General features: G+C 61.0%; 1 protein-coding gene across 4 annotated transcripts in view; it reads left to right on the top strand.

The window, feature by feature from the left end:
- Positions 1–1567: 1567 nt before the first annotated feature.
- The window catches only part of PEMT (phosphatidylethanolamine N-methyltransferase), a 47418-nt gene continuing 36151 nt past the window's right edge, over positions 1568–12834 (top strand). For 3 of the 4 annotated variants that reach the window (XM_060290097.1, XM_060290099.1, XM_060290100.1), the window contains exons 1-2: positions 2034–2224; positions 10515–10622. In XM_060290097.1, the coding sequence (XP_060146080.1) occupies positions 2066–2224; positions 10515–10622 (267 nt within the window). In that variant the 5' untranslated portion in view covers positions 2034–2065. Of the gene's footprint in view, positions 1615–2033; positions 2225–10514; positions 10623–12834 lie in introns of those variants that run through there. The other variant, XM_060290101.2, reaches the window with a different exon arrangement.

Raw genomic sequence — 12834 nt, forward strand, 5'->3', positions numbered from 1 at the left:
GCCACTCAATAAGCAAATGTTAATTTTAGTAATAAAAGCTGCTTTTGGTGATTGCTGGGAGCCAGGCAGTCAGATCCAGGGCCACTGGGGGAGGGAGGACGGCAAAGAAATGGCTGTTAGCTTTGATCCCCTCCCAGCAAAGGTCAAACTCCTGGCCAGAGAGGTCATCTGGAGATGTTTGTCCTGGAGCTGCCTGGGAGACACTCATGATAAATGGCTCCCATATCTGAAGAGCTATCAAGGGGCAAAGAGAGATAACCCTGAGGGTAGAAAGGGGCTGTTTGCTAAAGCTGCAGCAAGAGGGACTTTGGGTCAGTATCTGGAGCAAACATCCTGTCCGACAGAGCAGCACGCTGCCTCAGAAGTGACTTCTCTGTTTGCCAGGGTTGCCGGAAAAGGCATATTCCCCGGAGAGAGGTCGGCCTGGGGACACCCCTGCAAGCTCACACCTGGGAGTTTTCAAAGGGCCAGGCAAGACTTCTGCCCCCAGATTTCTTCAGCAGGAGGGTTTTGATCTGAACAGTCCCGATCAATCACACTGGAAGCTGAGTTTGGCTTCTGCACGTCTGGGTGTGTTCCTTTCATGGAGCCAGAGTGGTGGGGGTGGGTTAGCGGTGGAGGAGTGGATTCCTCTAGTTGCATCAGCTATGGTGTGACCTCTGACATTTACCTTTCTTTGTTCCCAGATAAACCAAACACACAAAAACTAATATTCCTGGCTTAATAAAAGAATGGGGGGTGGGGGGGAGGAGAGTGGCCTGGTAGGTGGGGAGAAAACTGGGGCTTGGGTGAAACAGACTGTAGTTGGGGGGGGGAGTGCTCCCTGGGGGCCCTCCCCCTTGGTGGGCTCTCCAGAATTGGCTCTGGTTCCGGAAGGCCCTGCCTGGACACCCTGACAGGGTGGTCAGTGGGCAAACCAGCCCTGCAGCACCTGCTGTGCACCCAGCCCATTCGTGGCCAGTGGTTCTCAAGCACTTCCCACGGGTCAGGTCCTGTGCAGTGGGTTTTACCAGCAGCTATCTCCCTTTTACTTTTGAGAAAACGAAAGCTGCCTGCAACCACAGAGCTAGTGCACCTAGCTAGCTAGGTGCCAGCATCCTTCCTGTCTCTTGGTGGGCCTGCCCCATCCTAGGGAGGCTGTGGTCAGCACAGGGGTGGGCACACGGTGGCAGCTCACAAATGCTCTGGGCTGGTAGGGGCTGAGGGCCAAGGGGGAGAGAAGTGGGCCGGAATCAGGAAGCAGAGGGACTGCCAGGGCTCCCAGGTATGTGACACCTAGCTACCAAAGGGGCTCTCTTGGGACCCAACCAGCTAAAATCCCACCTACTTTTCTAAACCCCTTCCCTCCCGCTGTCCCCCCTCCACCACTACTCCAGCCTTTTCCGGATTACTGAGGACTCCTCTGGTCTCCAGGCACCTGCACAGGTGGTCCCTCTTCCCACCCCCGCAATTTGCATGTCTGCCACCTTCTCCGGCGCACAGGCCTCCATCGGGCCCTTCCCTGAGCATTCCAGGGCAGTGTCCCCCGCTTTGCCATCCCAGCCCGCATCAAGCTATAATCCTTTATTGTGCTGCTCGGCTCTCATCTCCCAGGGGACAGTGAGGGCAGCCCCGGTGAGTGCTCGAGGGCCAGTGGAGGAGGGGTCGCAACCGGGTGGGGGGGCGGGAGCTGCGGGGTGTGCCCGCCCCCCCGCCACAGGCAGCCTGAGGAGGGGCGGGGGGCCGAGCCGGCCAAAGTCCAGGTCCGCGGGGCTGCGCAGCGCGCTACTTAAACCTATGACCCGCCGCAGCCGGCCAAGGACAGGGACACTAGGTCAGTTGGCGGACCGAGTGGGGAGCCGGGGTCCGGGGTCCGGCGGGTGGGGGCCCAGCAGCCGCGTGGCCTACTCGGGACTGGCAGGCGCCGCAACGGGCGGCCCTGGGACTTGTAGTTCTCGGCTCCGCGAGAGGCTGGTGCGAGCCCGGGAGCGCGGCGCTGCGCGGGGACGGGGACTACATTTCCCAGAAGGCCGGGGAAGCGCGGTCACCGGGAAAGCGCCGCGTCCGGCGGCGCTTCCCGGGCGTGATGGGGCCGGTCTTGGCGGTTGGGGGCTGCCGCGAGGCCCGCGCTTGGTCCCTGCAAGGCGGCCCGCGGCCGATGGGGCCAGGCCGGGCGGGGCCCATGCGCAGCTCGGTGGCGGCGCCCGACTGCTGCGGGGGCCTCGGCAACTTGGACTTCAGGAAGGTACCGACCGCGCCGGCAGCCGGGCCAGGAGGGGGGTCGCTAGGGCTGCTGGGTCCGCGGCGGGCGGTGCCACCGCCTACGCCCGCGGGCGGTGCCGCCGTTACCAGGCAACGGGGGCGGGGCGGGGCCGCTGGTGCGTGCGTGTGAGTGCCGAGTGCGCGTGTGCGCACCCGTAACCGCGCGTGGGAGTGCGTACACGTGTGCACCTACGGGATCGCTAGGCTCCGGGGAGGAGGTGCCCCGAGCTGAGGCCGGAGGACAGGCCTCCTCCCGGGTGGACTGGCGGGGAGTTCGCGGCCTGCGGAGCCCCGCACGGGCCGGGCCGGGATGGGCCAGGCGGGACCTGGTTCTGAAGACCAGCCGGGCCCCTGGCCCCGGCCCTTAGAGTCTCCTCTGAGACAAGACATTAACCTTTTCGGCGTCAGCCACTCCCCGTGGAGCTCCCAAGAGGTCCCTGCCCGAGGCCGCCTTTTGTGGTCCATTCATTGGTACAGCCGGTACCGATCGAGAGCAGGTGTCCACTGAAGAAAAACGCACAACCTAATGGTTGCGAGTTGTGTTCTGTTGGGGACCTTACTGAGGACTCTAGCCCAGGAAAGAGCCTCTCAGTAGCTCTGAGGGGGAGCCAGGATATATAGGAGTTTTTGCTGGAAGAAAACCCACATCGAACATCAAAAGACTACTGCTAAACACAAAAAAGCAGACATCTTGTACATGATTTTAGCACTTTTCTATTTGTGGGAAGATGCAAGAGTCTGGGCTCCTTGAAATTATTCCTCAGAACTGCATCTTAACTGCCTGGGGCCTGTCTCCTGTTTTTCTCCATCCTGAATCCCCCCTCAGGGTGCACTGTGGGGTTGGCAGCAGCAGCCGATGGCTTGATGGGGGGCGACTTCCCTTGTTTACCGGAATGGCAGGCGGCATTCTTTGTCGGCTCTCACTGACCATTCACTCCACTGAGGCTGGAAATTGAAAATTCTCTGCCGGAGATAAAACTGGTCAATGTTTTAGAAACTGGCTTGTGGGGAGGTGGGTTGAGATCCTGAGATAGCCGGTCCCTATCTGAGGAGGTGACCTCTGATCTGAGCCCTGAGTGATACGCCCTGGGGGGGTGGGGGCCCAGGTGCTCTGGTGGGGGGCTGGCAGACCAAGGCCTTGAGGAGGAGTATCTGTTCAAGAACAAAGAGAAGCCTAGCCCAAGGGGACCCTCGGCATTGCCTGGCTTGGGGTGGATGTTTCATGGGTGAGACCTACGGGGGAAGGATGGGGCACCATTAACTGGAGGTGGGGAAGCCTTCGGGGCTTCTGGTGGAAATCAAGGGGGCAGTGGGCCCCGCTGCAGGGTTAGGGTCCTGCCCTCAGGTCTAGGCAAGGCCTGTGTTCTAGACCTAGCAGCGGGGGAGGGGGAGATTTCCTGGGTGTTGGGGGGAAGGTCTTTTCTGCCCTTCTTCCCTTCCCTGTGGGGCTGTGCAGTTGGAGCGATCTGGGAACCTTTCAGGGGACAGGTCAGGGTGACCCTCGTTGGCTAACATTCCGTTTTTTCCACTGCAGCCCTATTGGTACAGTTAAGCTTCCTGTTGCCAACAACGCTGAACGTTGTGTATTTGTCCTACTTGGCAGCCCTCCTCCCTCAGTGAAAACCTCTGGTTTTGAGAGATGTCATCCTCGGGATGGTTTCTCTGCAGCTGGGCGTCTGAGCTGCATGATGGCAGCGGGTTGGCCCCGCGCCGTCCCTTGGCGGTAATATGTCACGCTGAGAATCTAAACTCCTCTAGTAGCCACAGTTGAAAGAGTAAAGAATCAGTGAATCACTTTTGACAATATATTTGACCTAATACGTAAAATATGTCATTTCATCACGTGGCACCGCACGTCCTCAGCAGCCACACGTATGCTGACGTGCAAGCATGGGCACGGTGCCCTTGACCACTAGCTCCTGGGCCTGCTCCAGCTGGTGCGGAATTTGGGCTTTGTTTTGAGCTTAGAAAGTCCCCCCTTGGGCTGAGGCGCGTCCCCGCTGCAGCCTCGTTGACCGAGGCTCTCCCTGCCCGGGACTCAGCCAGGCTCCTCAGCTGGGCAGCTGAGGGAAGCCCGCTGGCTGGTGGGCGATGGAGCCGGACTGAAGGGCTCCAGTGGGGCCTCGGGGTGCTGGCTTCTTTGGGAGCACAGGCTGCCAGGGCACAGTCGGGGGGCCCCTTTCATGCCCATATCCAGATGGTTCTCCAGCCCTTGTGGTGTAGGTGTCAAGAGGGGCCCTTCAGTTACCTGCTCTGTGAGATGGGACCTTTGTCAGCTGTAAAGTGCAGCCCACCTGAGGGTGGGTGCTCTTCAGAAGGCAAGGCCGCTGTGTTCAGGCAGCGTCGAGACCATGCTGGGCGACAGGCCCCTTGGGCTGCGCGGTCCCTGTTTGTGACTCATCTGTGACCATTTGGGAGGCAAATCCCAGGGGCAGGTAGGAGCTGCCTTCCGGGGCGAGATGTTTGCCTGCTGCACTGAGTTGTTTTTCAAACTCTTTTGGCGTTATCACATTAGTTAGAATAAACAGCAGGCTGTTTCTCTGGACGACTTACTGTGTGAAGTTCTCAAGGACATAATTTTTGTCTTCAGTGTTTTTGAGTCAGAGTCCAGACCTTGGGCAAGTCACGTAAGCGGGCAGAACCTCGGTTTCTTCTCCTCTGTTGAGGTGATCGTGGGGCTTTACTCATCCGTCTGTCAGTATGGATGTTCTTTTCTTTTTAAAAACAAATATTATGTGTTTTGGCTGCGTTGGGTCTTAGTTGTGGCACGCGGGATCTTCGTTGAGGTATGTGGGATCTTTTGTTGTGGCACACGGGCTTCTCTCTAGTAGTGGCGTGCGGGCTTCTCTCTCTAATAGTGGTGTGTGGGCTCCAGAGCGCGTGGGCTCTGTAGTTTGCGGCACGCGGATTCTCTAGTTGAGACACGCAAACTCAGTAATTGTTGCGCGGGCTTTAGGTGCCCTGCAGCATGTGGGATCTTAGCTCCCTGGCCAGGGATCGAACCTGCATCCCCTGCATTGGAAGGCGGATTCTTTACCACCGGACCACCAGGGAAGTCCCTATTTGTGTTCTTTATTTTATTTTAATTTTTATCGTATTGTATTTATTTATTTATTTTGGCTGCATTGGGTCTTCGTTGCTGCGCGTGGGCTTTCTCTAGTTGCGGCGAGCGGGGGGGGTACTTTTTGTTGCAGTGCGCGGGCTTCTCATGGCAGTGCCTTCTCTTGTTGTGGAGCATGGGCTCTAGGCGCGCGGGCTTCAGTAGTTGTGGTTGGCAGGCTCAGTAGTTGCGGCTCACGGGCTGTAGAGCGCAGGCTTGGTAGTTGTGGCGCAAGGGCTTAGTTGCTCCGTGGCATGTGGGATCTTCCTGGACCAGGGCTCGAACCCGTGTCCCCTGCATTGGCAGGCAGATTCTCAAGCGCTGCGCCACCAGGGAAGCCCCCTACTTGTGGTCTTTAACAGGGACCTTTCTGGTACTGATCTCTAGTTTGATTCTGCTTTGGTTCAAGAACGTACACACTTTTACTGTTTCTTTCTTTTTCTTTTATGAGCACTTGCGAGGGATGAGCCTCCTGCTGTTATGGGGGCTGGTGCTCTGGCCCACCTTGTCCTCACCGATTTTCTGCCTACCCGTTTTGGCTTCATGTGTTAGCCTCAGTGTTTTAGTCTGAAAAATGGGCAAAAACAGGGTTGTGGGCGGACTCAGTCACAGAGTAATAAGTGAGCTTCCTGTATCATCTCACTTAATCCTCCTGATGGTCCCAGGAAGGAGGGGCCACCCCCGTCAAAGTTTACCCAGGTTCCCACAGGGCATCGGACCCTGTCTCAGGACAGGCTCTGTCGCCTCTGCAAAGCCCTGGCCCAGGGCTCGGTCAGCTGGCTTCCTGTCACCACTGCCTTGGACACAGAACTGCGTCCTTAGGTAAATAGCCTTAGGCACCAGCGTTGGGGGGGGGGCCTGTCCGGGGCCCCTGAGGGCGAATGTAGAGAGAGGTCTGCGGCTTACGGCCCCCGCAGAGGAGAGGAGGCCCCAGACCCACTCCCAGGAAGGGCCCACTTTGCCCCATGGACGCGGGACCCCACGGGCCCTCAGAGCCTCGCGGCGCATGGCCCAGGACAGGCTCATCGCAGGAAGAGTGTGAATAATCAGCTTCCTGGAAGGAGACATGGATTCGGAACACCGGGGCAGTCGCTGGCCGCTGTCTGTACCGTAGGAAAGCAGAGCCTTCAGGTGGTCTCCAGTGCTGTCTCGCCCCCCCGTCCCAGCGTGTGGGCCGCACCCCTCGCTGGCTGTTCCTTAAGAAGGGAGCATTCCCCGAGGGCCCCTCCAGAGAGCATGTCTGAGCGCTGGCATCAGGCGCACAGGGAGCACCCTCTGCCCCTTGTATCCTGGCACCTGTTTTCCCCTCTCATCCCCCGGGGTGGAGGTGGGTCATGGAGCTTCCTGTGGTCCGTCCTGGAGGGTGAGGGGGAGCCCCCAGCCCAGCCTGGATTATCCGCTGCCCAGAGACCTTCTGCGCCTGGTGCCCCCGCCATGGGGTCGTGGCCGCTCCTTCTTGTATGCGCCAGGCTCGGGGCTTGCAGCAGAAGTTTCCCAGTAAATGTCTCCTGAATCACCGAGAAGGCCCGGAGACGGAGGGTCCAGCTGGAGGCCCGCCCCGCTGCCCCCACCCCGTCCCCTTCCCCCGGCAGTGAGCGGTACGTGGGTCCCAGCTGCAGTCGATGTGACTTTGATTCCCTGGGCCCCTGCTGTTTGTTTGGATGTCACAATGTGACCCTGGGTGCTGTTGACCCTCGCACGGTGAGCGGCATGGGCTCTAGCCGCTGAGCCCCTCGCGGGAGTGCTGCCCGGGCAGCGGTAGGTAGCCCATCTCCTCTCTGTTCCAGCGCCAGGACTCCGCGGCCTTGGAGCCAGAGGGGGGCTCCGTTGTTAGGGTTACTGGGAGCAGAAGGCCAGGACTTCCGCTGCTTTAATCAGGTTGGGCAGAGGGTGGGTGGGCCCCGGTGGGCCCCTCCCCTTAGTCGAGGTGGCCCACAGGGGTACAGGGTGACGGGACGGGGGTCTGGGACCCTCCTGCTCTGCTCTTGCCTGACCCGGGAGGGCACCCTTTCCAGCGGGTTTTGGGGGTGACAGCAACCAGGACGGGACCTGCAGGCCTCTGGAGCGGGAAGCCAGGAGGGGGCCCTCTGCTGCCACCTGACTTGTCCGTCATTCTTTCCTGCTCGGTGGGCCCTTCTCTGGGCAACGCAAATCCCCCCTCAAGGTGACCGGATACTTCCTGGATGAGAGGTTGACCGAGGGCCCTGGGACCTGGGCGGGGGCTGAGGTTCCAGTTTTGACCAGTTCAGCCCTAACAGGGAGCCCGGGCCGGATGTCTGCTGCTGGCCACCTCAGCCAGTGTCACTGCTTAACCGCTCTGCCTCAGTTTCCCCTCCGCCTCTGCTCTCCTAAAGGCGAAGAAGCAGTCTCTCTCCCGCTCACTTGCCCGGCCTCCTTGGGAGCGTTCGGGACTCATCCTCACTCCAGTGCCTGAACCCGGAATCTGGAATCTGGAATCCGGAAGCGCTGGCCTGGCCTGGCCCCCGGGAGCCTCTGGCTCTCTGAGCTGGCACGACAGCGGCGCTCGTCTTGCTGGGTGGTGGCCCAAGGTGAGGTGTGAGAACTTATATAGGTGCGCACTGGCCTTGTTTCAGGGGCTTAGCTCGCAGACCCCCAGAGTGGAGCCTCCCGGGGTGCTCAGCGTCTGCTGAATGACGAGCAGTGGAATTCTTAAAAATATCTGGAGCTTGGGGCTTCCCTGGTGGCGTAGTGGTTGAGAGCCCGCCTGCGAGGCTGCCGATGCAGGGGACGCGGGTTCGTGCCCTGGTCCGGGAGGATCCCACATGCCGCGGAGCGGCTGGGCCCGTGAGCCATGGCCGCTGAGCCTGCGCGTCCGGAGCCTGTGCTCTGCAACGGGAGAGGCCACAGCAGTGAGAGGCCCGCGTGCCGCAAAAAAAAAAAAAAAGAAAAAGAAAAAAAGGGAGTCTGGCTGACAATGACACCCTTGTCTGCAGAAATGCCATATCAACTCCCGTGGGAGTTGTTGCTGTCATCAGAGTCCGTAACTGGTGAGAAGCATGTTTTGTGGGCGGCCCTAAGCTGGATGTGGTGATTCAGTTGCCAGGCGGGGGCTGGGGGCCGTTGGCAGGAAGCATGGTTTATGTACCCGGCTGGCCCCCAGCTCTGCACCCTGGGCACGGCTGGCCCGCCTGGAGTGGATTCCACACCCCCCCACCCCAGGCCAAGGCTTGTGACTTACCTTCCAGTTGAGGCTTATTGTTATTCTGAATTGCATGTGGAGAGTTGCCATGAATTTCTAAAAAGAAAAAGAAAAATACAAAGAGTAATGCAGGGACTCAGTGAACACTGACCACGCAGAACGTCAGCAGTGTCTCACGGTTTTTAAAGGGAGAACTTGGCATTGGAGGCATCCAGCTGTTTCCTCCTCTTGTCCCTAGAGGCAGGGTCTTAGTTCTGTCCCCGGGGACATCTGGGCCACGTCTGGAGCCATTTTCGGTTGTCACAGCTGGGGAGGACGGCCGGCATGGAGTGGGTGGGGGCCACAAAGAGTGACCGGCCTGAGGGTCGACAGCGCAGAGGTGGGGAGACCCGCCCCGGTCACAGGGGGCAATGAATCTGGGGCTCAAAGCTGGCCCTCAAAGCTGGCCCTGGCACATACGGGAGGGGCACTCAGCGCTGTGTGGTGGGTACAGGGTGCTCTGGGCTTCTGCAGCGTCCTTGTCCATTTGACATGTGTTTGAGAACATGGCAGTTTGACACAGACCTGGTCTGTTTCAGTTCGCTGGTTTAGCTGCTTTGGGGACGGCGCATCTGGTTTACCCGAGCCCCCGGAGTGCACACCTGTTCCACGCATGCCGATAGGAACAGCTGTGCACTGTGTGTGAGCTCTCGGGGCAGGTGCCGGGGTTTGGAGCCCCCATACCCAGGAGCGCCGGTCCAGGGGCTGCTGATAGGAACAGCTGTGCACTGTGTGTGAGCTCTCGGGGCAGGTGCCGGGGTTTGGAGCCCCCATACCCAGGAGCGCCGGTCCAGGGGCTGCCGATAGGAACAGCTGTGCACTGTGTGTGAGCTCTCGGGGCAGGGGCCGTGGTTTGGAGCCCCCATACCCAGGAGCGCCGGTCCAGGGGCTGCCGATAGGAACAGCTGTGCACTGTGTGAGCTCTCGGCCAGGTGCCGGGGTTGGGAGCCCCCATACCCAGGAGCGCCGGTCCAGGGGCTGCCGATAGGAGCAGCTGTGCACTGTGTGTGAGCTCTCGGGGCAGGTGCCGGGGTTGGGAGCCCCATACCCAGGAGCGCCGGTCCAGGGGCTGCCGATAGGAGCAGCTGTGCACTGTGTGTGAGCTCTCGGGGCAGGTGCTGGGGTTGGGAGCCCCATACCCAGGAGCGCCGGTCCAGGGGCTGCCGATAGGAACAGCTGTGCACTGTGTGTGAGCTCTCGGGGCAGGGGCCGGGGTTGGGAGCCCCATACCCAGGAGCGCCGGTCCAGGGGCTGCCGATAGGAGCAGCTGTGCACTGTGTGTGAGCTCTCGGGGCAGGGGCCGGGGTTGGGAGCCCCCATGCCCAGGAGCGCCGGTCCAGGGGCTGCCGATAGGAGCAGCTGTGCACTGTGTGTGAGCTCTCGGGGCAGGGGCCAGGGTTGGGAGCCCCCATGCCCAGGAGCGCCGGTCCAGGGGCTGCCGATAGGAACAGCTGTGCACTGTGTGAGCTCTCGGGGCAGGGGCCAGGGTTGGGAGCCCCCATACCCAGGTCCAGGGCTGGGAAGAGCTCATCTGCATTTTCCTGGGTCTCGGAGGCTGAGCATCTTCACACGGATGTTGGCCCCTCGGGTTGGCTCTGGGGCCTCTGAACACCTCTGTTGGGTCCTGGTCACCCTGGTGATGCAGACACGGGTCCCGGCGGGGTCACTGCCCCGCCAGCATGCTGGACACTCATCCTCAGAGCTGCTGGTTTCCTCTCTGTGCTTCCGCTGCTGGCCCGGCCGCTCTCCAACAGGAACGACACGGCTGGTTGGGTTTCGGCTTTTATCTTCCGTTTTATGAGATTACATTGTAGTAACCTTTGCTGGACTTGGACGTGCCCAAGCCTCCTGACCTGTTCCTGGAGGGTAACTTTGTTTCCAAGTTCTGGGGCTTGTCACTCGCTCCCGTGTCTGTCCAGGTGGGGCGGGGCAGGGCAGGCAGGTCTCCCGCTGACGCCGGCTCTGTCCCTGCAGGCAGACCTCTGCGTTATGACCCGGCTGCTGGGCTACGTGGACCCCTCAGAACCCCACTTTGTGGCTGCAGTCCTCACCATCGCTTTCAATCCGCTTTTCTGGAACGTGGTAAGTGCCGCAGGACAGGCTGTGCAGAGGGATGGGTGGACGGACGGGTGGCTCTTCCCTCTGCTCGTCTGTCTCTGGCCAGCATGGGAGCATCGTCCTGCTTCCCCATCGAGGTCGGCACCCAGGGAGGACATGGACCGGGGAAGCCCCTCACCGCGGGGTCCCACGACATCTTGGCCTCAGCGGACAGCAGGTCCCTGCGGGGCTTTGCTCCCCTCCTGCCACACACACAGGGCAGCTGCCTTCTTAGGAGCCCCCCGCAGCAGGTGTGCTCCATAAACATCATCACTTTTCCTAATCGAGGCTTCCTGCAGGGTCATCTGCAGCCCTCGGGCTGAGGGGTGCTGGGGGCAGGAAGGAGCTGACAGCAAGTGAAACGGGAGGCAGGTCTGCGCCCAGGTCTTCTGTGGGTGCGGGGCTGCACGGAGGCTGGGGGCCTGGGGGGCTGGCCGGGTGGGAGGTAGGGGGGAGTGGGCTCTGAGCAGTCCCTCCTGCCAGCCCTTCTCGGAGACATCCCTCCCCTGTCAGGATGTGGGGGAAGCCCTTGGGGTTTCTGGTCTGCTGTCCAGCATCTCTGGTGGGCTGGAAGGGGCGGTAGACGTGCTCCCCGGGCTGCCCCCGAGGCGTCTGCCGATGCAGAGCGTGGACGTTCTGTGCTCACCTCGAGGGCGGCCTGCTGAACGCGGGCGTCAGCACACGCCGTTCCGAGCTGTCTTCCTCTCAGGTGGCCGCTCGGTCCCTGGGGCAGAACGGACCTGTTTGCATCTGGTTGACGAGTTAGGCCTTTTCTTCATCTGGGGAGAGCAGGGTGGGGGCAGGCTGCTCATCTCAAAGAGGCTGCAGTCAACACGCCGTCCCTCCCGACAGACTGACTGGTCTTTCCGGGATGGACACACGGCCTTTTTCATACGCCCTGCTGGTTTCCTGTGCCGCTGTAACAAATGACCACAGACTGGGGACTTTAGAACAGCAGGAATATATTTTCCCCTGGCTCTGGGGGCCAGAAACCTGAAACCAGTACTGGTCAAGATCCAGGTGTGGGCAGGGCTGTCCGCTCCCCAGCTCCAGGGGAGGGTCCCCTCCAGGAGAGCCGGCTCCAGTCCTCAAGGCCAGCATCTTCCCCCCACCTGCCTCCCTCCTATAAGGAAACGGCGGGGGGGGGGGACAGCAGTCAGGGCCCCGCCGACCCAGGACAACTCCCACCTCAAGACCCTGAACGCAAGCTAAGCCCCCTCTTTGCTGGGCAGGCAACCTCCACCAGTTCTGAGGTCAGGACGTGGACATCATTTAAGCCTGATTTTCAGCTGCCACACCCTTTACCCTTCATTGTCTGGTGCTGCGGGAGGGGAAGGTGCACTGGTGGGACGCGGGGAGGGTGGGGGGAGAGCAGAATCACCGTGGGGCGGGCGAGGCGCGGGCCACCCCAGCTCTGGCCGGGGCCGGTGTCAGGTCAGGGCCACTCAGGCAGGAGGGGCCAAAGCTCCCCAGGAGGCCTGAAGATGTTTCCCCACAAAGCGAGCTCCGGTCCCCCGCCCCCCAGAGCTGCTCCGTCCCCTCAGGCCCCCTCCCGCTGAGGCCTCTCCCCTGGCTGTGGTTCTGAATGCTGTAGCTTCCTGCCTAACACACCTGTCATCTAGTGGGTGAGCTGGTCTCCAGAGGCCTGCGCGCCAGGTGGAGAGTGTTGGAATTGAGCTGAATTGTAGCACACCCGGCTGATGTCAGCATTGTCCGGACGTGTGGGGAAGACCCTCCCGTGGAAATTGGTGCAGAAGCGGGGTGGAGGCGAGGGCTGTGGGGAGCTCAGACCTGCCCCAGGGCCTCCAGGTGGAGCCAGGTTTGGGGAGTGGCTGCCCGGGGCTGGGCCGCAGCTCTTGGGCCATCTCTGGACGCGCTGCCCTGCCTGCCCACCTGGCGCCAGCACCCCTGTTGCTGTGCCTGCAGGGGGCCTCCCGCCCTCTCTCGTGGGGTGTCCCTGACCCCGTCTCTGCCATGACCTCCTCTTCTTCACTCACTCACCCCACAAGTGCTCTTGGGGAGCCCGCTGTTGGGGTGCTGAGTGGCCCGCGGGGGCGGGGGTATGAGCCCACGAGGTGTACGGATGGGTTAATGTTGGGAAGAATAAGTGCTGCAGAGGGACCAGCTGGGGCGTTTCCTTTGTCACCTGTGTCTCTGTCTGGCCCAGAATCTCCTCAGTGCCAGGACCTTGCGTCCG

This window comes from Globicephala melas, chromosome 20 (genome assembly GCF_963455315.2).
Source record: "Globicephala melas chromosome 20, mGloMel1.2, whole genome shotgun sequence".
Lineage (NCBI taxonomy): Eukaryota > Metazoa > Chordata > Mammalia > Artiodactyla > Delphinidae > Globicephala > Globicephala melas.